This window comes from Quercus lobata, chromosome 5 (assembly GCF_001633185.2).
Source record: "Quercus lobata isolate SW786 chromosome 5, ValleyOak3.0 Primary Assembly, whole genome shotgun sequence".
Classification (NCBI taxonomy): domain Eukaryota; kingdom Viridiplantae; phylum Streptophyta; class Magnoliopsida; order Fagales; family Fagaceae; genus Quercus; species Quercus lobata.
This window is the reverse complement of record NC_044908.1, coordinates 70121197-70147366: the sequence shown is the minus strand read 5'-3', so window position 1 is coordinate 70147366 and position 26170 is coordinate 70121197. Positions and strand designations below refer to the sequence as shown.

The 26170-nt window shown below is 33.5% G+C and overlaps 2 protein-coding genes and 1 non-coding gene across 4 annotated transcripts; 1 reads left to right on the top strand and 2 right to left on the bottom strand.

The window, feature by feature from the left end:
- The first annotated feature begins 7858 nt into the window (after nucleotides 1–7858).
- On the top strand, nucleotides 7859–7989 carry LOC115993440. Its single transcript, XR_004092976.1, has one exon. It is a non-coding gene; the product is annotated as a small nucleolar RNA snoR111 (small nucleolar RNA).
- A 663-nt stretch (nucleotides 7990–8652) lies between these two features.
- Nucleotides 8653–11101, bottom strand: LOC115988387 (probable tyrosine-protein phosphatase DSP4). 2 transcript variants are annotated; one of them, XM_031111930.1, is made up of 4 exons: nucleotides 10505–11101; nucleotides 10320–10413; nucleotides 9402–9459; nucleotides 8653–9302 (listed from the first exon to the last, which is right to left on the bottom strand). In XM_031111930.1, exons 1-4 carry the CDS (start codon nucleotides 10807–10809, stop codon nucleotides 9241–9243), a joined length of 519 nt encoding a protein of 172 aa, XP_030967790.1. In that variant the 5' UTR covers nucleotides 10810–11101; the 3' UTR covers nucleotides 8653–9240. The 2 variants fall into 2 exon arrangements, with proteins under 2 accessions (XP_030967790.1, XP_030967789.1); XM_031111929.1 differs by lacking the exon at nucleotides 9402–9459 and having other exon boundaries at nucleotides 8653–9183; nucleotides 10505–11099.
- A 2611-nt stretch (nucleotides 11102–13712) lies between these two features.
- On the bottom strand, nucleotides 13713–25807 carry LOC115989804 (E3 ubiquitin-protein ligase COP1-like). Its single transcript, XM_031113683.1, has 13 exons — nucleotides 25148–25807; nucleotides 22335–22412; nucleotides 21960–22115; nucleotides 21018–21365; nucleotides 18803–18960; nucleotides 18632–18697; nucleotides 18212–18290; nucleotides 17094–17249; nucleotides 16821–16919; nucleotides 15206–15310; nucleotides 14760–14939; nucleotides 14180–14290; nucleotides 13713–14099 (listed from the first exon to the last, which is right to left on the bottom strand). Exons 1-13 carry the CDS (start codon nucleotides 25517–25519, stop codon nucleotides 13929–13931), a joined length of 2079 nt encoding a protein of 692 aa, XP_030969543.1. The 5' UTR covers nucleotides 25520–25807; the 3' UTR covers nucleotides 13713–13928.
- Nucleotides 25808–26170: the final 363 nt, after the last annotated feature.

Sequence of the window (26170 nt, the reverse complement as noted above, 5' to 3'; positions counted from 1 at the left end):
ACGTCCAATGTTGTTTGATCATTCACTCTCTAGATCAATCTCCTTAAATCGGACATGTTCATCACATCCAGCAGGGTCCACGGGATCCAAATGAATCCCTATGTTGCTGATTCGACAAGTGGCAATATAAATCGTTGTCCATTTATCCCACCGGTTTTTTTTTTTTTTTTTCCTGTAATGTTGTAAGAAATTAATAATATGTGAAAAATCTACCTAGTAAAGTGTTCTAGCAAAACAAAGGGGTATTTGTGGTGCAGTGTTCTATCATATGTTCACTTATTGAAGTGTTAGAGAAAAATTGGTGATACTACTTCAGTTCAGGGTTTTTGACTTCTTTTTCTTCTTTTTTTTGGTCCTATGATGTAATATGTGAAAAATGTATCCTAGTACATAAAGTACTATGTTGGTGAGCACTAAGTATTTGTGGTAATTTTTCAAGATGTTAAAAAGTACTATAGAAAAAAAAAGTTATTTTGAAATATTTTTGTCAACATCTTTTATTTTTCCCATTAAAAGACTTTTTTTTTTTTTTAATGGTAGATTTTTTCCCCCGTGAATAAGGTTACACATATTCGAGAAAAATAGGGTACAAAGGGAACCGAGGAGATGGGATTGCAAGTTAAGGTCTCCATGATCATACTAGATATTAATGGATGTACCATAGCCAATAGAGAAGCAAATGCCTCTATTTACTATTTAGTAGACCTTTTTAGACGGGAGATGAGCTTTATAGAGCAGCTATATTTTTGAATTTACAACCTCTGAGTCTGAGATATTAGAGGTGAGTATATTGACCCATTATGTGTCATTTTTGAAACTATGTTGTGTTTGTTTTGGGTGTAAAAGAAATATGGAAAATATTTTACACCATCGTTTGTGTTTAGGTTGGTTGGAAAACTCGGTCAAACTAAAAATGAATTATAGTTGATTGTAAAATTTCACCCCCTTAAGTATAAAACCATTTATACTTGTATTTCACTTTCAAACAAATTACACCCATTTTCAGCTCTGAGAGAGAGAGAGAGAGAGAGAGAGAGAGAGAGAGAGAGAGAGAGAGAGAGAGGAGAGAGAGAGAGAGAGAGAGAGAGAGAGAGAGAGAGAGAGAGAGAGAGAGAGAGAGAGAGAGAGACAGAGAGAGAGAGAGAGAGAGAGAGAGAGAGAGAGAGAGAGAGAACACTAACCGCTACTCCAGCCCGACTCCACCGCTATCTATGGTCAGTTCTCTCACCACCGATTAAGATAAACTTTTCCTCCTTCCTCTCTCTTCCTCCCTCTTTCTCCCTCTTCCTCCCTTTGCCTCCATCTTTCTCCCTCTTCCTCCAACTTTCTCCCTCTTCCTTACTTTGCCACCATGTCACTCATGATCTAACCTTGCTCTCTCTCCCTTTCTCAGGATTAGTGTCTAGTTTGAGAAAGATTAAATTTTTTTTTTTTTTTTTTTGTTTCTTTGGTTTATATATTGAGATTTTCTATCATTATATTTGTTTGGAATCTGAGAAAATATGCAAGACTAGTATAAAATATTTTATTTGAAGGATTTTCAGGAACACAACCAAACACCTTAAAATATTTTCCTCCAGCATTTTTTGGGATGCAACAAAACATTTGAAAAGATTTTCCTTTCAGAAAAATATTTTCACTTAAAAATATTTTAAACTCCGAAAACATTTTACATTGAGCCAAACATAGCCTATAATTCAACCAATTTTTGCACCATTATCTTCTTGGGATCAATGACCTTTCTAGATCCTAAATTCCCTATTTATCTTCAATATCTTGGAGGTAGAGATGTATCTTTGTATTAAAAAATATATATATTAAAGGAGGATAAATTTGATTTGAAATTTGCTTTTTGGAAATTAGAAGGAAACCATAATATATATTTCTAGGATTGAAATTGATTAATGCAAAGATTAAATGGTTGCCAAGTCTTACGTTTCTGTCAAAGGCCTTGTAGCTGTATTGACACCATCCCATGCACAAAGTGCTTGGGAGTCTATACGGGAAATGGTTCAAGCTGCGGGGTTAGCAGCATATTATAATTATTTCTCAAAAAAAAAGTCTTACGTTTCTGTTTGAGAGAACACAATAAGGTCATCCTGATACATTAAAGTAGGAAATTGGGGCAGATTGGCGCAATTTTGATTCATTTGAGGATGCCTTCTTAATACTACAACAAATGTCTGGAAAGGACATCAACGGAAAAGGATGAAGAGGAAAATGAAAGTTCCCTCATGTTGTTGGCAAGCCGGGAATTGATGTCAGATGCTAGAAATATGGATTTACTTAGCCATCTCAAAAATTGGGCTCGATAAATGGGTATGGACTAAGAATTTTATAAATGGGCTTTTGGGCATAAGGAAAAATTTCAAGGGGGATTTTACTATTTTAGTGGAGGATATGAACTTTTTAATAAGAGTTCGGGTCTTTTTTCTTTTTTTTTTTTTTTAAAGAAGAGTTAGGGTTAAGTTAGTAAACCAAAATATTTTATTCATTTATTTTCAAATAAAATTTTATAAAATATATTCTCAAGGATCTTTAGAGATCGAATGGCATTTTTTTTTTTTTTTTTTTAATGAACACATCAAATATTTAAATCTCTCTTTTCACTTACAATATGTTATAAAAAAAAATGGAATGGAAATTTAATAATTAGAGAAACTGGGTAAGAATTGAATGGCAATATTTTGCGCAAGGAAAATGCATGTTATGCATGCTCAACACGCATGGTTAAAATAAATATTTATATAAAAGGAAATACCATTTTTTTTAAATAAGAGTTAAAAATATATTCTCAAGGATCTTTAGATGGAATGGTTTTTTTTTTTTTTTAATAAAGACATCAAATATATAAATCCCTCATTTCACTTACAATATGTTATTAAAAAAAAAAATGAAATGGAATAATTAGAGAAACTGGGTAAGAATTGAATGGCAATATTTTGTGCAGGGAAAATGCATGTTATATATGCATGCTCCACATGCGTGGTTAAAATAAATATCTATATTTTAATATTTATATAAAATGAAATACGTTGATTATTTGTTAGCTTCTTCTAAGATGTAATATATAAACTTTTAAAAGCTCATACTTTTCCCCAATATATTTATCATAATATATATCAAGTTTTTAGAGTTATAAAATAATGCTAAACTATGTTAATTTAAAGTTTAGAACTCATTACTTTTTTAGATAAAGCAATCCACTACACTAAACAATTTTTTATTAATTAAATATATATAATACTTAAATATTTGTAGCGGACTTTCCACGAGCTAATTGGTGTCTCCTGAGTATTGATTTAGTATTCTCTAGTCTTTTCTTGAAAATAATTTTCCAAAGCACATGTATTTCGGGGCCAAAAAAAATCAAGTTACATTTTAAACTCTATACTTCAAAGAGAGCTTCAAGGGAGATTTTATTATTTTAGTGGAGGATATGAACTTTTTAATAAGAGTTAGGGTCATTTTATATCTTTTCTTTTCTTTTTTTAAGAAGAGTTAGGGTTAAGTTAGTAAACCAAAATATTTTAATTATTTATTTTTAAAATAAAAAATATTCTCAAGAATCTTTAGATCAAATTGTATTTGTTTTTTAATAAAGACATCAAATATTTAAACTCCTCTTTTCACTTACAATATGTTATAATAAAAAAAAGTTGAAATGGAATGGAAATTTAATAATTAAAGAAATTGGGTAAGAATTGAATGCCTATATATATATATATATATTTGGTAAATTGCAAAATTAGTCCCTATTCTTTACACAATATCTCAATGTGGTTTTTAACCTTTTAATTGTGTTAATTTGGTCCCTAACCTTTTTAGTATTGTGCTAATTTATTCCCTACTGTTATCTTTTGGATGGAAAACGTTAATGTGTCAAATGGAATAATAAAAAAGTATTTTTCATGTAAATGAATTGCCACGTCAGTTAAAAAAACTCAAATTAAAAGTAAGACACATGACCACCAAGATCCCTAAAATCTCTCTCTCTCTCTCTCTCTCTCTCTCTCTCTCTCTCTCTCTCTCTCTCTCTCTCTCTCTCTCTCTCTCTCTCTCTCTCTCTCTCTCTCTCTCTCTCTCTCTCTCTCTCTCTCTCTCTCTCTCTCTCTCTCTCTCTCTCTCTCTCGTTAATCACCATTGTTGCAACAAAAGTGGGAAAGTGGTTGATATTGATTGAGCATCCTTTATTACAATACTTAATTAATGTCATATCAAACTCAAATTTTTCCATTGACTTGGCACCTATAATTTAGATTTATCAACTCAAGGTTTCCACGAGCTTGTATATGTTATCATGGAATTAGCTGGAAAGCCTAATATTACAAACTATTTCTCAATACTTTGTTTAATTGACCCACAAGGTGCACGGCGAAGGATGACGATTTATTATGGCAATTTGATCAAGATTTTTGAAGGTATCATCAATGAACAAGTACTAAGAACTTCATTAGAGGTTTCTAAGGCAAGAAACAATTTACTTGATTCCTTCCTAAATCTCGTTGAAGAAGATAATTTGGAATTAAGCTGCCACGATTTCAAACATATGCTTCTAGTAATTGAGAATTGACTACTTTTTTTTTTTTTTTTTTACAACTAAGGTGGCAATATAGTAGGCAGATGATATGGCATGAAAAATAAGTTTTTATTATTTTGTTTGACACATCAACTTTTTCCATCCAAAGAGTAACAACAAGGACTAAATTGACAAAGCAGTAAAAAGGTTGAGGACCAAATTGACACAATTGAAATGTTAGGGACCAAATTGAGATATGATGTAAAAGATAGGGACCAAAGTGAGATATGGTGTAAAGGCTAGGGACCAACTTTGTAATTTACTTTTCCTTTTTTTTTTAAGAAACTTGAATGCCAGTATTATGTGCAGAAAAAATGCATGCTATACATGCTCCACATGTGTGGTTAAATTAAATATTTATATTTTAATATTTATATAAAATGAAATACTTTGATTAGTTGTTAGCTTCTTTTAACGATGTAATATAAACTTTTGAAAGCTCATACTTTTCCACAATATATCATAATATATATTAAGTTTTTTGAGTTATAAAATAATGCTAGACTATATTAATTTATAGTTTGTGGGAGGGAATGATTCGAACACAATCTAGAGCCCGTGGGCTCAGTCCGAGGATGGAAAATGAACAGACCCATTGTTTGAAGAGCCCAAGGAATGAATGCACCTTGAGATTGCCTCATTTGACCACTTGCACCAAAAGATAAATCACCATGGAAGACATTAGAGACGTGCAAGAAAAGAAGAGAGGAAATATCTGGGGAAGGTAGCCATCACCTCCACATTCAATGCACTGCACCAACTTAGTTGACCGCATTAATGAGGAAAAGACAAATGAACAGTAGTTCCATAGCTCACAACACTCTTTACCACCTTCAGTAAGGTCTTAATGGACAAGCATCCCAATTACTACCCATAGACGCTTAGGTGGAGGGCTCAGATGCATTAGGAGGGACTATATAAGGGAAGGGGCTCTCTTTAAAAAGGGGTTGGAACGATAGAACTTGAACAAGAGGGAAGAGAGTATCAACTTGTATCAAGATTTGATCAAATAATATATGAACATTGCGTTATCAGACAAGCTTGAGGAAGAGTTTATACTTGTTTTGCACTTCTTTTCATCGTATTAAGAGTCAAGACTTCATTGATTTCATACTTGGATCATATAGAGCATTATAGTTGACTTAACAAGTCCACTCTTTTATAAATTAATTGTGTTGGGTCAGAAATACCTAGTACACTATTCTAAGTGGGCCTGGGGGCCATTTTTCAGCTCTTACATAGTTTATAACTCATTGTTTTTTAGATAAAGCAATCCAGTGATCCACTACACTAAACAATATTTTATTGTGGGTTTCAACTAGCTCAATTGGTAAAGTCTTTGATAGTTAAATAAGAGATTTAATGTTCAAATCAACTTACCCCAAAAATCAATTGGTGTCTTGTCTGATGATAAGAAAAAAAATTCTTTATTAATTAAATATATTTAATGCCTAAATATTTTAACAGACTATCCACGAGCTAACAATGGGTGTAATATGAGTTTTGATTTAGTACTCTGTAGATTCTTGAAAATAATTTTCCAAATCACATGTATTTTGGGGCCAAAAAAAATTAAGTTACATTTTAAACTCTATACTTCAAGGGCAGCTTCAAACTAAACCTTAAAAAATAATATTGATACAAATGAATCCTATAGCTTGATTATTTTCACATTGAACATTCGACTTTTAAAATTGCATCAATTTAAACCCTCAATTAATTGTGAAAATCAAACTCCTAAATCAAATCCAAAAAGTATAGTGTGGGGCCCAAAATCTGGGGTTCCAGCCCACTTTGTATTAAGGGCCCAAAACCCAGGCCGAGGAGCCCTACTACTAAGGACGCACAATGAAAGCTCTTTGAAAGCCCAAGGATGTGGCCGAGGACGACTTTACGTCCAAACATCTCACAAAAACGCCTGAAGAAAATGACAGACTTAGTACAAGAGCAGCACGAGGGAGAAGGCTGCCAACACCTTAATGTGGAGCTCAGCGCCTGACAAACCCATACTCATACCATACTATCCAGTTTTTCCCAACCACTCTGATGTGAGGATTGACAAGACGAGTAACCACCCCAAACAAGGAGAAACGGACACGTAGGTGAAGAATGGGAAGGAAATACTAGTATAAAAGGGAAGCTCGTTGCATTGACAAAGGGGGCGGCCCAGGAACCAGGAGGAAGGAGGAGAAGGAACTCATAAAGAATAAGGATGACGAGGACAAGACGCTCCTCGGAATTATTCCGAGGAGATAGATCTTCACACCGCATCCGTGTAAGGCTTAGCCATACAGGCCAAACCCACCTTCATATGGGCTTCCATGAAAATCCCGACCAAGCCGTCGCCCAACGACCAAGGTCCAGCCTTTCCAACCCCACTCTATACAAAACGTATTGTTCGGGCCCCTTTACATACGAGTCCATCCTTGGGTCGTTAAAAATTGTGTCCTTACATATAGAGTTTAAATTGAAAATGATTTTCTTTGAAGTTAGAAAAAGCTACAGTATAAGGTTGAGTTCATAAAAGTCTCAAATTATAGAATTTATTTTAAAACCACTTGTACGATATATGGATTATTGCAAAACTTTTTATTTTTTGGAATTAGGTTTATGGAAAAATTTTGAAATAGTTTTTTATTTTTATTTTTTTGATAAACAAACTTTGAAATAGTTATGTATGCACAAATGTACAATATCTTAGATTTTTCAATTAAATTGAAATAAATGATTGCTTTGATAAATGAAATACAATAATTTTATCTTTTAAAAAAATTCAATAATTACAAATTTTCAACAAAGAATGAGAGATTTAAATTTTGAATATCATAAACATACAGATGTTAACTGATTTTTAAAATTTTATCCTTTTCAAGGACATATTAAAACTCAATGTAACTATTTGTTTAAATTTTATTTTATGTTTTAACGTGGAATTAATTTCTTTTAAAAAAAAAAGGTGTGATTTCAATTTTTATTTTTTATTTAAAAAAAAAAAAAAAAATCCTACAAACATGGTAGCGTAAGGGCATTGTCGTAATTGAACAATGACAAGTAGCTAGGGTTGGTAAATAAGGATACGATCTGGAAGCGGAGGAAAAGGTCAGCAGCCACTCTATATATATAAGCTCTCAAAATTATACAACCCTTCCAATCTTCTTTTCTCGCTTCAAATTCGTTTTTAGGGTTTGGGTTTCAAATGGGTCTATTTAATTTTTATAAAGGTTTTTCATTGTTTTCTTGTTCCTAAGTTTTGTCGGAATCAAAAGCCTCTGTTCTGTTTTAAAGAAATGAGAGACAGTTTGTATGTCTCTGCGTTGAGGAGAACACCGAGGTAGAACAAAATCAACGGCCGAGATATCGTTTCAGTCGTCATTTTATGGATTGGCGATCTGATTGTTGCTCGTCCACATTTATTTATTTATTTATATATATATATATATATATTTTTTTTTTTTCTTTTGGTTGAATCTTGAGATTTGAGAATGAATTGCAAAGAGAGCAAATGATGTACAAAAACAGATTTATATTTCTTCACTTTGAACCGATCGGAGAGCTCATATCCGTGCGGAAAGCTGTGGCTACTGATGCCCTCTTTGGCAATCTACTTTTCGGTTAACATGAATTTATTTATTTGTTTTTTAAAGTATGTTTATAAAAGTGCAAATTTTTTTTTTTTTTTTTTTTTTTTTTTTTTTTTTTTCCCTTTGTTTTGTGTTTGATATTTTGTTGTAATTTCGGCCTTGTGAAATTGTCTTTAAAGAGGTTCTTGATTGGTTTGTAGATGAACCAAGAAGTTTTGAGTCTTTTGACCTGTTTTATGTTCGGTGCCACTTGGGTCCAGTGGCCAGTTGACACGTGTGAAATGTGTCCAGTAGGACTGTCCTGGATCCAGTGGCCAATTGACATGTGAAATGTGTCCAGTAAAACTCACCACTGGACACAAATCCTATTTCCTATATGCATCTTGCGAGGAAGAAAATACACTTCTTTATAGATTTTAGGGTATATTTGAAACATTAGGAGATGGAGAATGGAATCTAATCTCGGCATATGCATTAGGGACCTTCATAAACTAGTCAAAATCATATTAAAATTCATATAGCTTGTGTCCAATTTGCCTACAAGGGCAGATGCCCAACAAAAACAACTCTTTATAGCTTATGTTGATGAAGCTGCGGGATGTGTTCACACACAGCGACAGAGATTTGTACATATTATCTTATTTCATTAATTAATAAATTAGGAAACGGAGGTAATTCACAAGATAAGATAGTTGAGAGAGTTTTTCTCAAAAAAAAAAAAAAAAGATAGTTGAGAGAGTTCAAAAAGAAAGCTAATTATTTGAAGAACACACAACATCGGGGCCCTTTATGAAACGATTGGACATTGAACCATGTCTCTTTTGTGCTGCTATGTTAGTGTCTCCTTGAACATGAAAATGATATAGGGGACTGCCTCAAGCTGGAAAGATCAAACAACTCTATGAACCTCTGGTCGGACACTCTGGCCTTAGCAGCAGCAAACCTCTGGTACTCGTCGAAAACTGATGACAGGCACCATCGTTGCAATCTTCTTAAACATCCAACCAAACAACCAGTGCGATGCTGCACAAACCGAATAATAGCACATGAGTTTGAATGAAAAAAAACAGAAAATCAAAATCAATCACAATATGATACCTTCCCTCTCTTGCAATGAATCAGGACTGGGTGTTTAGTCACATCTGGCATGGCAGAGCAGATAAAACGTGCATTACCAGAATGTAAAAAGAGCAGGTTATTCTATAATTTGGACATAAAAATTTAAATGTGAATGATTATACCAAGAACAACTCTGAGTGCATTGCGGATTTTTTCCTCAGGAATGTTTACAAAAGGCTCCTGCCATGGTATTAACAAATCACATACTGTGTGTGAGAAAAAGCTTCCATTGACACTAACAGTTTCTTATCAATAATTACTAGCTCAAAGGAAGAACCAGCATTACAAACCTCTTAAGGGGATTTATTAGTACATATCAAGCAACTTGCACAAAATTTGGTTACATTAGCAAAAACCCCAAAGCATATTCAATCTTTTCAACAGCCTCAACAGATTTCCACAATTTTCAATTCTATGATTTAGTTCATCTAACCAATGAAAAATTCTTCAGTTTCTTTCAAAAAACACTTCAAGCAATGACACCATATTTCATGAAACAAACAAATCAATCATTTAAAAAAAATGAACCTCAAGACTTCCACTTTTCATAACGAAGTCAAACAATATAACAAACAAACATTTTTAATCAAGTCAAGAAGCCAATAGTTTTTCTCCAATAAAACTTTATGAGGTATATTGGGACCCAAATAACACCTACGAAAGTAGAGATTAGCACGTCATAGTTGCATTTCTTATATGAGTAAATAAAGAGGGCAACATCAATCACACTATGAATGATCTTTAACAATTGTGAAATTTTTTACCACTCATTGATAAATTGTACTGTTCCAAATTTTTTATAAATCCTTTAAAGTAATGCCTGGTTAATAAATACCATTTTTTGGTCAACAAAATAGCGTGCCAGTCACTACCTTACTAATATCATTATTAATTCTTTATTATAAATTATATTATAATTAAACAAGTAACTAACACTAAAAAAAATGCTAAACTTAAAATTCAGCTAATTAAAATTTAAACAGAAAATTAGAGTCAACGATATCACAAACACAAAGTAAAACAACTATGAAAAACCGAACCTTACAACCATCGATTTCGAACGTGAACAGCTCAATCTTATTATCTTTCAAGAATTTCTTGCTCACTTCAGGATACGGCTCCGTGCACAAAGATCTAATCAAAATCAAATCAAATCAAATCTTAGCAAACAATTCAAAAAAAAAAAAAAAAAATCACGAAACGTTTTTTTTAGACTTTTACTTACATAACGGAACGGAGGCCTAGGGATTTCAAGAAGCCGAAATTAGCGTCATCGGGGAAACCGGACCGGAAGATGCCATAATCGACCATCGAGAAATTCAGCGGCGGAATCAGCAGTTCCAATCCGTCTCCGTCGGAATCATCGTCTCCGGTCAACGGAGGAGTCCTAGGAGAAGGAGGCGCCGGAGCGTGAGAGTTACAGACGGCGGGGCCGGATGAAAACATCATCGACGACGGCGGCGGCGGCTCGATCATCACGGGGCGCGCTTCTCCTTCTCCTCCTCCTCCTCCCAAGCTCTCAATCACCATTGATTTCGCGCCAAAAATTTTGAAAGAGAGAGAGAGAGAGAGAAAAAAAAAAAAAAAAAGTACTGTAAAGTAAGGGAATCTCAGAGGAGTTTTAGTGTATATACAAGAGAGAATCGTGGGGTATGGAATAATTTGGGATCTGTGTGTTTCTTTCTTTTATCTTCGCAGAAATGATGGGTTTGTTGAGATTTAGTATTTATAAGCAAATTGAAACGTGGAGAGTAAGGAAAGTTCGAGTGGGGTTTCTCGTGAGGAAGGAGACTAAGCTGGCAGTTATACTTGGGGAAGTAAATGAAAAATGAAAAAAAATTACCAATGAAAATAAGACAATTGTGTGTTTTTTATTGGGTTTTGAGGTTTGACTGGGAATTTGGTGCCATAAATGTCAAACTCAATTTGTTAGGAATTCTAATATCTAAAAAAAAATTTGTTAGGAATTCGAAAGTTGGGAAAACACTTTGTGCCCTTTGATTGCTTCGGTTGATTCTACATTTGCATGTGCCAAACATGAGAGGAGAGGGATACACATAGGATGATTAAGATGTTGTACTTTTTTTTTTCTTTTTTTGGTTGAGGTTGTTTGCTTGTTTGCGTCGGTTGATTTTTATATGTTCATGCGTCAAATATACGACAAAAAGTGTACATGGATGTTTTGTAAAATATGTAAGATATTAAAATTCTGTTCTTACCGGTAGTTATTGCTAATTATTAAAGAATTTTATGGAGTGAGTAATCGAGAAGAAGTGTCAATCAAAATCTTTTAAAGATTTTTTTTGAGTTAATCCAAAGTTTAATTTATTCAAAAGTTAAAGTGAAAATGATATTTTTTGATTTTAAGATAAATAAATAAGATCTTTTTCCAACATTTGGGGAGATTCGTTGATCTATATTTTTCAAATTTGTGAGGTAACAATTTTATGGTAGTTCTTCTTTAGAGGGGAGATTTTTGAATTACGTAGATCTCACAAATTGTACTTCTAAACCCAGCAAATTGATATAAAGAACCCCAAGTTTATGTATACAATAATACCCTACCATTTTTTTTTTTTGTGTGTGTGTGTGGACCAATTGAGTTTTCTTGGGAGCATTAAGAGGCAGAAGCGTGATGATTCATGTTTCTCATTTTGGCAGTATTCTGTCACTAGGAAGCACTAGCAACGTGCCTCTTATTTGGCAGTATTATATTGTATTCACTAGGAGGCACAAGCACCATGCCTCAATAGTTTGGCTGTATTTTTAAGTCAAGACGTGTCACAGACTCACAGATCCACAATATGCTTTTATTATGCTTACGTGTACAATGACTTTTTTTTTTTTTTGAGAAACACAATGACTTTGTTCTTATTGTTGTAAGAAAGAATCTGGTGTCACGCATAATGTGAACTTTCTAAAAGGCTATTAAATTATTGGGGGAAGCTAAGGACACGTTATTTGACTCCCTCTGTCGAAAATCTAATATCTGTTATTATTATTATTTTTTTTTTTGGATCAGGGTGGTGCTAGACATTTTTGTTTGGGGACCAAGTCGTGGCACTAATATATTTATCAAGGTAATTCTCCACACATATATATACACACTCTTTTTTATTATATATACATATATATATATATATATATATATATACACACACACATTTTTTTATTTGATTTGTTATATATATATACACCCAACCAAAAAAAAAAGCTTAGTATTTTTGATCAAACTTATGTTTGATGGCGATCATTCATAAAATAAAATTAATTTTTACCATTTTTATAGTGAAATTCTTAAAAAGTTTCATTTTCAATACAAATTATCACAATTTATACTAAAGTAAATAAAAAAATCTTTTAATTGAACTAATGAAATTTTCAAAAACATGAATGATCCAAAACTTAGAGGAATAAGTTAAGCTCTGAACATATTTGAAGTTATCTTACTCTAATTCAGTATGTGGCAATTAAAGAGACATTTTGTGTCCGTTTGGGAACAACTTATTTAACTTTTTGCTGAAAACTTTTAGCTGAAAGTGTGTAAGAGTATACTTGAATCTTGAAAACAATTTGAAAAAGTGGGAAAATGTGAGATTTTAAAAAACTATACATAAGTTAAAAGCTAAAATTTGAGTTTATAAGCTGATGCCAAACACAACCTTATTGTGTAGTTTTAGTGGCAAGATTTTTTTAAATCAATAACTTGTTAATTGCTATTTAACGGATTAAAAAAATAAATTCAAACATGTTTGGTACCAAACTTTATCAAATATTTAACAGATATAAAAGTATATTTTATAATAAAAAATAGAATTGTGAAAAATAAAGTTATATTTTTATAACTATTAAACCAATTATTTTTTTAAGAGCATCATTGGATTAATTCAAATATTTGGAAAGACTAACTCTTTTTTTTAGACCAAATTTTGAAAACATTAAAACAATTATATATATTAAAAAAAATCAAAATTTAGGAGGCCTACATAGTTCCACCCCAATTTGGGATACATACGATCTGCCTACAAATTGTTATTCACGCATAAGAGTGAAGAGGTTTTAAACACAACATGTGATTGGGTGCTGCTCAGGCTCAGCAATTATTGATTTTTTGTGTAAATGTGTGAAACTTTCTCCTATAGACTTGAACCTCGGCATTTTTTTTTTTCTTAATTTGAGATAGAAATCATACTTTAAAATAATCTAATACTAAAATTTTCAATTAGCATTGGTCATAATAGGGCAACTCTAAATGGACCTAAATCTGATACTTTTTTTTTTGGGTGCTAAATCTGATACTTAGCTGTGATTACTTTATGTTAGAACTTCGATTTTGTATAAATCATTTCATGTTTTAACCTGATGCTCTCTTGGTCCAAAAGATTACCTAAAGTGTCTGCTCATCAGGGAGAACATAGGAAAAAAAAGTTATAAATCGTAAATGATCTGCAATTGCTCAGAGAAGTAATGACATACAAGTTTTTCTTTGATTTTTCGGCACAATAAATTGGTTTTAAACTTCAAGAATGGGGCCGTCGATCTAACCTGCCCACTGCACAATCAATACTATATACAAGATTAATACCTAGAGGATAGATTGAATTCTATACAATGAAGATTTCAAAAAAGATAAAGGTGTTTTTTATTCCTCATGCTGCAAGAACAAGGACTTTAATTGTTCCTTGGCTATTTGCAGTCAACATTGTTGGGCTATCACTCTTCCAACAAACAGCACTAATGAAGTATGATCCCATATCATCATCATTATCATCTATTTCCGAAGAACCAAATCTATGCCACGCCATAGGTTTGGAGATAGCCTGCAAGTAACAATCAAAATTGAGTTACTTCAAGATTGAGTTCATAACATATATGTTCTTTAGATGGATTGTTTCCTAACCTTGTGATAAACAAACACGTCATTTGTCTCACTGCCACAAGCTATGAATTCGCTATTAACTGTGAGACCCACAAAATTCTTCTCATTCATGTGGCCTCTATATGTGCGCGGCTGTGAAAAAAGAAAAACAATAGTTTGGACTATGGATATCATTGAGATAGAAAAACAGGGTTTTTTTTTTTTTTTTTTTTTTTTTTTGAGAGAGAGAGAGAGAGAGAGAGAGAGAGAGAGAAGTAGAAAGTGTCATGAACAGAGCCATATCAATTTAAATCTAATGCAGTCACAGCCCCATTAAAGCTACCATGAACAATTATGACTAAAAAAATATAATTTCCTATTTTCTGCAATCCCCTACAGACTATTGCTCTGGCTGCAACAACTACTTGTGTCTAGATTATCTCCAAATATTGTTAATTTCAACAGTCTCAAAATTTAATTTGACAATGTGAATTATTAATGAAGCATTAATAAAGAGACTGAGATTATGAAATTAGATGAAAAAAACAAGAGTGCACATACTTGGAGCTCAAAATGGACATTTAAAACCTGAACAATAACTAATAGTGTCCTGAGAACTTACTGGCAAATTTTCCTGTAAATCCCACACGCGCAATGTGCTATCGGTAGATGCAGAAGCAAGCTCATTGCTAGACAAGAATTTTACATATGAAACAGCTTTTTTATGCCCACTAAACACGTGCAGTGGCTGGCTGATATTTCTCAGGTCATAATAGTGAATGTGATGATCTGCAGAACCCACCTGCATAACTCCCAAGTATTAGAGGTTATATTTGGATTTAATCCAGCTAGGTTGCCAAATCTGATCTATGAGTTCTACTGATTTGAATTTCAATCAAATGTGAGTCAGGAAGGCATTATAAAAAACCACTGTTCTTTCAACAGTTATTTAAATAAAAGAAAAAGAATAAAAGGTGAAATATTAGCATCAACAATTTGAAGAAATTTGTATCTAGATAAAAAAATGTAAAAAAAAGAAGCAACCAGAAAAGTTTGAGGGAAACATACTGCCACATAAATGCTTGACCCAGGATTATACTTGACAGAACAAATATTCGCTTTCGTGTCGATGTTAAGAACACTTGCTTCTTGCTGTGTGCACCAAATTTTGACCTGTATAATACCATATTAAATGAATTCTAGCTGAGGCTACTTTTTAAGCATAACACCAAAATAAGCCCACATCAATATTTTATGAGTTCAAAGAAATAATAATCCAACTTGAGAGCTGGCACTTCCAAATGGACATGGCTAAATGACTAATGTGAAAATGCAGCTAGCTCATCTTCTTATTAAGGACCCTAAAACGGATAATAGTGTTTCTGTGTATTAGTTTGCATGAAACAGAAGAAAACATTTTTCACAGGAACATAATTGGCTTGGCATACAGATTTGATGCATTTATCTTGCCACAATGATGTTAAAAACGCACCTAAAGCTCAAAGCTTGAAGCCCCAAGGTCTGAGCACTTCGCTTGGCAAAAACAAAACCTCATTTAATGAAGCATACTTTAGGCATGCTTTTTGGTGCATTTTGAAGAAGCACGAAGCACACTTAGGTGTGCTTTTTTATTTTATTGCTAAAAAAGATACGAATCATTAAAATTAATTGCTTGATCTTGAAAGAAATAACATGAACCATAATTTACTATACAACCACTATTCTTAGGGTGGTGTATTACATAAACAGTTTTTTAAATTACATGTCAAAAGACACAAACAAGATTAATTTACCATTCTTGTGCTTTTTGGTCTCTGATTTTTAGATGTATTTTGATTGAACCATATACATCATTTGATCATAACTATCATGGTTATATATTATAAAGCATAAGAGAATTATATAAAATGTTATGTTTAAACTTTCTACATCTAGATTATATTATTATCCATTGATAATTGTTTTCAATTAACTATATAAATATTTTAAGAATTGAAATAAAATAAGTAAAATTTGAACTTTCAAACATCATACAATTGCACTTGCCTAATAGGTAATATATACAAATTTTGAGTTTGATTTTTTTTTTCCTACTATATGTTATGAATATTTCTATTAAAAGTTATTAAATTTTATATTTGAAAAATGTGTATTTCACTTCAATCAGGAGCATATAAATAGACCATCTTGGCAATGTCATGGCCAAGCATTGGACTCTTTCCATGAAGATAATGCAAGTGGATTGACTAAATTCTAATCTAAAAAGAAGTTGTGACCATAATTTAGGGGCTACATGGACTGAGAACATGTTGGAACAATTCAGTCCATCAGTATCAACACTGCTTCCCCCTACACGCCCCCAACCCCCCCAAAAAAAAAAAAAAAAAATCTGTCTGAAACGTCCTTTGTCCTTGATTGAATAATAGGCTATTTGAACTCAAGAAACCTCCCAGACTTCCTTGAATATATTAATAATCTTTGATTCTGACAGTCCACACATTTAACATGGCACACCTATAACTCATCAATTATCAAATTTATATCTCTATTTCATCTATGCTACCTTGAATATGGCACACCTATAACTCATCAATTATCAAATCTCTCTCTTTATCTAAAACACATATTACTATACAGCTCACCAAGTAGCACAATATACTCCAAATTATCCATTTCGAAGTACCTTGCAGTCATCACTGCCTGAGACAAGCATTGAGGGATCAGTGCGTGAAAAATCAACACTCCAAGCTCGCTTTTCATGCTCCTCATACTCCATCACACTCTGGAAGGAAAATATTCATGTTAAAGAAAAGGTCTACAACTAGAAGCTTGGAATGATGACCCAAATTATATGATGCATGTACACAGATCAAGTTGTAGGAGCATTTTATTTGTTGGGATAACTGAGATCATATGTTACATAGTGACTAAATGAGAAAAGGAGAAGCATTACTACCTGTCGAGTGGTTACGTCCCAAACAGTCACTATCCCATCATAATCACTACTAGCAATATGGTTTTTAGTGTACTTATTCCAGCTCAAGCAACTCAGCTTGGATCGCGTGGGCATCTCTACAATAGGGCAGTGGACATCTGCTGGTTCATTCACCACCTAGAAGCAATCACAAAGGCAATAGTAAATCAACCAAATAAATATAAAAATACAATTTGTGCAAATTAAGGAATTTTTTTGGGGGTGTAAACAGCAGCTCACAGTGCCTATTTGAAGAAGCCTAAATCAAGAATGTTAAGCTTAAGTAGTTGGATAGTCACAACAGTAATAAATGCTGAAAATTCCCAAGATGAATGGTAGTGATTTTTTGATCAATCATATTAGAAAAATAAATGATCTACCAAGAAAAGATAAATAAACAAAATACTGCCGTACCCATTTCATATTAAAATGTATGTTTTTATATTGGTAAAACCCATGACCTCACCCTTCACCTTGCACACCTTGCATTACAAGGAGAGGAGGTGCCACTTATGATAATTAAGGAGCTTGTTTTTGAGGTGTACTCATCAGCTCAAAGTGCCTAACTCCCTATTCGAAGAAGCCTAAATCAAGAGTGTTAAGCTTAAGCAATTAGATGATTGCAACAGTAATCAATAATTAATATTCCGAAGATGAATGGTAGTGACTATTTGATCAATCCAAATAGAAAAATAAATGATCTCCCCAGCAAGATAAATAAACAACATACTGCTGTATCAATTTACATAATTTTTTTTATTGCTAAAACCCACAACCTCACCCTTCACCTTGCTTTACAAGGAGAGGAGATGCCATTTGAGCTAGAGCTCAATGGCTTTATAGAACGTAAGAAAGCAACAAAAACATGATAGTAGAAAGTTGAGATCAACTAGGCCAATGTATTTAAGAATGTTAATAAAAATATGTAAAAGAAATGGCATGCAAGACTGTTTTCCATATTCCTTCCTAGAGAGCTGTCTGAAAGAAACAACAGACCTAAATGGCATGGAAGACTGTTTTCCATATTACTTCCTAGAGTGCTGTTTGAAAGAAACAACAGACCTATCATAGACACCCAACATAAAATGTCCAACACTTACTGAGGAAAACTCAAAAACCTTGATGCGCCTTGAAACACCAGCAATAGCAAACAACTCATCATCACGATCAAATTCTATACTGCAACAAATATGGTGGGGATTTGAAATTCAATAATTAAAAGTGTTAAGAGACGCTAAATAACAAGAACTTGGTTGCATTGCATTGCATTGACAGCTAGAAATTCCAGAACTCAGTTTGCTTGTTTTGTAGTTTTTGCATGATTTGGTAGGTCATTTAAATTTCCATTTACAAATGACTATGGCCATGAAAACTTCATGTTTAAATACGTCAAAGTAATATAAATATAATTAATGGTTATAGTTTACAAACCTCAGATGATAAAGAAGAATCACTCCGAGCAGATTTTCTGACCCTAAGGTTTGAATGAATGTGTACAATATGTAAGGCATTCAACTTACCTTGACACAATATTGGCAGCATGAAAAAGGTCACCATGCCTAAGTTCAGCAATGACCCTTAATCGACTATATCAAGCAACAAACAAGTGACATAAGCAACTAAAGAAAATAATGTTTCCCAACAAGGAAATGAATACAAAAGCTAAAATCAATGCCACAAAATGTTGGTACCTGTATCGTGTAAAGGTGGACAGCACAGACTGAAAATCATCAAGAGAAGGATTATAACCTTCTCTACTTAAGGTATTTGGGTCCCTTTCTTCCTGCTCGTCTGATTGTCCGTTCCAAATTCGCCGCTTTTGCAAATAACACTCTTGGAGCTCATTGAACTGTTGCAAGAGAGGGTAGAAAGAGTAAATTACATGCATAAAATTAAATCTAAACCATCATAGTAATATTGAAGTCACTAGGCCATTCATCTAAAGTACAGATCAATTTACACAATTTCTCAAGGCAACATCCGCCAACTTCTAAGCAGTCTTAGTCTCAGTAGTAGTTATTCAAGAAGCATAAGTACGGGTATGATACGATACGGGATATGGTGATATAGCAATTTGTGAAATATTAGGATATGATATGGTGGGAATACATGTATTAACTAATTATTAAATTTTATTTTTATTTTTATATATTGCTAAGCGTTTATTTTTAATAAATTGTTAAGAATGTATCAATTTAAGAATAATAACGGATAATAAAATGAATCCATGGCCATCAAATAATGTTTAGTGCACGTTTGGCATGGCTTAAAAAGGCAACTTTTTTTTTTTACTATTTAGCTTATTTTTGTTACTATTCATAGATCCCATTGCACTTTTTTGTATTATTCATAGGTCCCACTGTACTATTTTAACTACCTTTTAGCTTTATCTATAATATTTTTAGCAAAAAACTTTCAGTTTCAGCTAAATAAGTTGTTTCCAAACAGACACTTAGAATATAAACCATGATCCAAAAGAGTAAAGAGTAAATAAAAGATAACTAAATAAGTGTTCAACATTGAAACTAATATATAAAAAATAAAAATAAAAATCCTCATAAGTTTGGGTATTTCTCACTATCCATATCCAGGCCGTATCCCGGACGTATCAACACTTAAAAAAAATAATAAACTAAAAAAGTAAAAATGCTGGGACACATGCAGAGATATCCCAAAAGTATTGGGTACAGATACGGGTACTTGAGCAAAATCGAGTATCCATGCATCCTATTCTTAGAAGGTATAATTAGGGTGTTTGGCCAACAGAATGTATCAATAAAGCAGCTTAAGGGACTTTCCCTCCGAAAGAACAGAAAGCCTACATCTGGCATCAAAATTCAATAGAATATAATAAATTAATAATCCAAATCTTGTCTAATGGACCACAGCCACTACACTATCAGACAGTGGCGGCTCCAAGAATATTTTCTAACAGGTTATTCAAATTCATGTTGAAGAGGTTGACAATGACCTTTTTGTAAATAATATTTTCTTATTTCATCTTGATCATTAGGATGATAAGATAAAATATTTTCTTGTAACACATGATCCGAAGGAAGATTTTTTAAGCCAACACAAGTTTTCTTAAGAGATGAATCTTAGATAGGAGATAAATCTTGTGGTACGAGTGATTTCCTTATCTAAATATTATCCATAGTATTAGTAAGAGAAAATAGGATAAATTATAAGTTCATTGATCATATTGTTTCTTAGTATAATGATATTAATTATTGTTGGAAACCAAAATTAATTATTACTTAGAATACTATAATTTATTATTTATTAATTTTTGTTTTTATTCTTTTCATTTCTTTTATTTAATAATTAAACTCAACTTTGACAATTTATTACCTTTTGTAATTCATTAAGAAGAAATTTGTTATATCTTTAGCATTACTCTATTAAGAATTCAATAAAACAATACAATCATTAAAAAAGGAAAATTGTCTTCACTCCCCACTATCCCACGCTCCACTTCCACTACATTATACTTAATTGTCTTTTAGTGTTTATACTTTACTGTCCACTTAATTTTATTTACTGAGATTTAAGATCAACAAATTACTCATTTTTGTTGTTGGGCTTGCTAATTTTTTTTTCAGATTTGAGATCAAATTGGTTTGTTATTGGGTTTTTTTCTTTTTGTTTACAAAGGCCAAGATAAAGGTTGGTGTTGAATTGGTTTGTTGTTGGGCTTTTTTTTTTTTTTTTTGACAGGATGCTGTTGGGCTTATTTTATAATGTTCAAATTTTTATTTTTAAAGTGGTCAAAACAAAAAAATTATATGTAATTTTTTTTCCAATGTGGCGCTGCCACTGCTGTAAGATGCTAAAGGACAGGATAATAGGATAACTCAATTCAATGTACCAATTAGAAGATATAAAAATATCTGTAAGATCACTAACCTGTAAATGGACCCGCTTTTTTCTTGCTACAGCTGGTGCTGATGGAGAAACAGATTGCATATCTAAACCACTGTAAACATCCTTTCTTTGGAGTGATTGGGAGCTCAGTTGAACCTTTGCATCAGCTATCTTGTCCTGTGATCCCATCTGCCCTTGTAAAGAGTAAGCACTGCAGTTACTGCCACTTCCTTGTTTCTCACTAAACAAACCCTGCGCTCTTTCTGCTATAGTTTCCTCATTAAGCATCCACAGTTTTACTGAGAATCTCTCTTTTGCCCTGTAAAGTTCTGTTCTAAATCTCTCTACAGCATTTACGTCCTCCTTTATAAATTGGAGATCGGCTTGTATCTACACGATAATCAGAAGACCATCAATTTACGAACTAAACATGAACCGAAATTCAACAAATGATACAATGGCAGTCATCTAACAATGAAACAACAAAAATGTTTGACGCCATGTATGCAGCAATTACAACTAAAGGGTCCCCAATCCTCCCAGAAACATGTATAGACTGTAGAATTCTAGTTTATGCATCTTGAATAAACAAGCAATAGTCACTTGTGGGACTGCAGGAAAGAGCAGTTAAGACAATCGTAGCACATGGCACTCAGAGGGTTCTCCCCAAGGTTCAGATATTCAAAGTTCCAGATACCTTAGTTTTTTTAAAGAATAAAATAAGCACCTGACTTCTTCAAGCATGCTCCACTTGACTATAATCCAATGCCTCATAAACTCATATACAATAGAACGGATGATTTCTGATATTCAAAGAGGTCTAATCTTTGACTCTATTATTACCCATTAGGTACAATCTGCAAGTGGCAACTCCACATGCCTCTTATGGTTCCACAACCAGATACTCCCACTAGAAAACATTGACATAAAAATAGGAAATAAAATAAAACTAAGGCACAAATAAATAAAATCAAGTTCAAAGACCTCATTAAGCTCTTCAAGCTTCTGTTTCCGCAGGGAATGTAAGAAGTCAAGCAAGATCTGCATGTTTGTCTCAGCTTCTTCTTGCTCCATTTTTCTCTTCTTTTCTGCGAGGAGAGACAGCAGGCCATCTAGCTCCTTAATTGACACCTTGCAGCCCTGTCTAAGATCACAAGAAAAAGTTAATAAAATATAATGAATCAAGCATAATTATGTAGTTAGAATAGATTTTTATAGTGAATGTAAACAGATGTTAGTGATAATGCATCCATTGATACAGCTGACAAGTAATTTAATTGACAAACGAAAAAAATAGGTCCCAACCAGTAAGATAAAAAATCCGCAGGCAACGTGGAAAATTTCTATATATTAACTGACCTGTTGTAATCCCTGACGAAGATGTTCAAATGGGGATGCAGATTTTGCTTTCTGATGAGAAGAATTTTTCTTCAATAACTGCAAGGTTCAACACGGATCAGTAAACAAGCAGTACTTTGAATTTATCAATGTCAAAATAGTAAGACACTAATAATGTTCAAACATAAGAGCGAGCAGTCAGATAAGTGAAGCTCAGTTCTACTTCCTACTCAATAATATCCTCTCTCTGTTTGCAAAAAATGCATGTCCAAATGCTTTCTGTTATATCACGAGCTCTAAATTTTTTTTGTTAGTTTCTGTTCAAAGTTTCTATTGGCTATGACTTAAAGGCTCTCAAGACAGTGAAAAAAATCACTATCAAAATTTGGGCTATGATATTGTACACCGTATAGAGGGTAAAATTTAAGAGCACATACCATAGATATGATAGACAAAAGCATACAATATAATATTTAATGAGATTCTATTAATGGTTAATGAGATTCTGAAATGGTGGTTATCATAAGATGCCAGCCAAATTTTCTAAGATTATGGACAATTATTTGAAGTGATATAATTGAACTAATTCTGTCCTTTCATCTGATGAGAAATATAAAGGAATAAACTATGACAAAATCACTCCAATACCTAAATCAAACTATTAATAAAAAGTGGCATGTAGGAATCAAGCATAATCAATATCATCGGGTGATTTGGGCTCAGGTTTGTGATCCTCTTCTTTCTGGAGGTTTGGCTATTAGGAGCTTGAGGCGCTTCAACAAGCATTATTAGGGAAGTGGCTGTGGAGGTTTGGGCTTGAGAGGGATGCGTTATGGAGGAGGGTGATTGAAGTGAAATATGGTCGTGACTGGGGGGGGGGGGGGGGGGGGTTGTGGATAGTGCAGTAGATCTGATGCAATATGGAGGCTTGGCCTACTTTATCAAGTTACTTCCAGTTTGAGGTAGGGGATAGTTCTAGAGTAAAGTTCTGGTAGGATCGATGGTGTGGGGATAATTATCTTGTAATGTGCTTTCTGGAATTATTCAGGATTTGTCATGAGGAGGCTCGTGTGGCAGATCTGATGCAATATACAGACACGGTACTCCATTGGGATGTTAATTTCTTAAGAGCCGTGCAGGATTGGGAATTAGAGTCTTTGTCGAATTTTATGGATATGATCTATGGCGCATCAGTGAAAGGAAGTGGGCAGGATAAATTGTGCTGGAAACCTGAGAAGAACAAGGGATTTACGGTCCGTGGTTATTACAAGGTTCTTGACAATGGTGTCCAATCATTCCCTTGGAAGAGTATATGGATGTCAAAGATTCCTTATAGAGTTGCTTTCTTTATTTGGAGTGCAGCATTGGGGAAAATTTTGATGATTGACAATTTACGGAAAGAGAATGTGTGGCTTTCGGATTGGTGTTATATGTGTAAATGCTAGGGAATCAATTGACCATCTTTAACTCCACTATCCTATAGCTAAAAAATTATGGTCCATGGAGTTGGGTTTATTTGGAGTTTGTTAGGTGATGCCACAGTCCGTTGTTGAGTTGTTAGTGTGTTGGCAGGTCGTTTTCGCCATTAACGGAATGGTCATATGTGGTTGGCAGCCCATTGCTCAAAGTGGTGCATATGGAGGGAGAGAGACTATTGGTGTTTTGAGGACACAAAGAGAGTTATGCCTGATCTCAAATTAATTTTCTTTAGAACCTTGTTGGATTGGATGTCAGTTTTGCGTAATCTTTCTATATATTCTTCTTTTGATTTAATAGATTCATGTAATTTGCGTGATTGATTGTATGGTCCCCAGCTGTATACTTCCAGCATACTTGGGAGACTATTTTTGTTATATTAATAATAATATCCTTACTTATAAAAAGAAAGGAATCAAGCATAATCAAACTAACAATTTTAGCTTAAATTTCGATAAGAACAATCACAGCCACGTTCTGATGTCAAAATCAAAATTTAAACATATGCAACACGAAAATAAGCATAACAGTTAACGTTAATCCAATTCTAACTGAGCTTTATTTCTCTAAACTTGATCAAATTAACATTTACACTGGAAAGTCTTCAATCAAATGCCAAGAGACTGAACACTATTTCATTCTAAGAAGCATGGACACTTCAAAACCCCAGGCGTATCCGTGTCGGACATGCCTAGGACACTTTTGCATGCAATTCCTCATTATATTGGGAAAAAAAAAAAATATATATATATATATATATATTTAATTTAAAAAGAATATCTTTTAATTTTAGATATGCTTTTAAAGTTTTTTCTTTTTGGTGCTCACTACCGTATCCTCAAGGCTTTCAACCAGAGATTAATAACTGTTCACACCGGGTGGGCCACGAAGGGGTAAAGCGCTGGTCCAAGAAAGCTTTTAAAGATTTTGATAGTCATTTATTTTGAAAACTTATAAATAAACATAAAATATGCCTATAAATCAATAAAATATACCTAAAAATATATATTAATTAATTAATCAATTGTAATATCCCAACTTGTCGTGACCTAATTTTTCAAAAATTTTCCATTTTTAGAATTATGATTAAATGATTAAATTCACAAATTTTGCTTTTGGGATGAATTGGTAACTTACCATCCGTGTCCGTGTCCTTGCTTTATAGAATTTGGAATTTTGACCTTAATTGGTTTTGGACTGACATGGAAAATTAAATTATACTTTCTGAATATTTCACATAACTAAATTAAACATAGCAGTACCAGATCGTCAACAATGAATTGAACAGTTCAGCATTTCGTCATTTCATATATTTTTCCCACACATATTTTCTCAGAAGCCAAACAGAGAGACCATACCTTATCGAGCAGGAAATTAGGGAAGATGTGATTGGAGGTGAGGAAATGAGAGCAACAAGGACAATCGGACTTGTTGTTGAGGTGCGTCACAATGCACATGTAGCAGAAGCTGTGCCCACACGCTGTGAGAAACGCGTCCCTTATGATTTGCATGCATATCGGACACAACATCTCCTTGTCCACCTCATCACCACCACCACCTACAACTATATCCGCCGCTACTTCCGCCGACGGTTCCGGCGGAGGATCCGGTGGCGGTTGAGCTTGTTGCTGTTCCGGTGGTGGCGGCGGTGGTTCGGCGGTGGGATCCAGTGAAGTCTCGGCTTTCACTGAGGGGACCAGTGCGCCCATTGAAGTTGAAGTCTCTTCCATTTTTTTTCCTCTCTCTCTCTAAAAAAAATTTATGATTTTCTCGCTCTAGAAATGAAATGAAATTCGGTGGATTTGAGTTTTTGGTGTGAGAGTGTGGAATTTGGATTTTTTTTTTTTTTTTTTTTTTGTTGTTGTTGGGAGGAGTATCGTTCTGGAACAAAAGAAGAAAAGGAATGAGAGTGGAAATGGAAAAGGAATACGTCGAGTCTGTGAAATGACTGACTTATATGAGTGGTGGTTTTATGCGCGAGAGAGAGAGAGAGAGAGATTTTTGTGAGGGTGGAAACGGCCCACGTTAACGCGGGCGTTTTCCTCTGATTGATTAATTTATTTATTGGTTCAAATTTTTATACGACGCCGTCGTTTGGGTAAAGCGTTCAAACTTCGATCCTTACAAATGAGACTAACCCTCGTCGGCAGTGTTAACCTACTTTCATTAAACCTACAACTACTATTTTTTTTCTTTTTTCTTTTTTAAAATTTTTAATTTAAACCCCACATTTTTTGTATTGTGACAATCAATCAAAGCATGCTGTCTTGCTCGGCTCCTTTAAATTCTACCTCAACAAGAAATTTGGCACCAAGCTCCTATAGTTTTATGGGACAATTATTAAGCCTTATACTTTTAGTTCTATTAATTGGAACAATCAT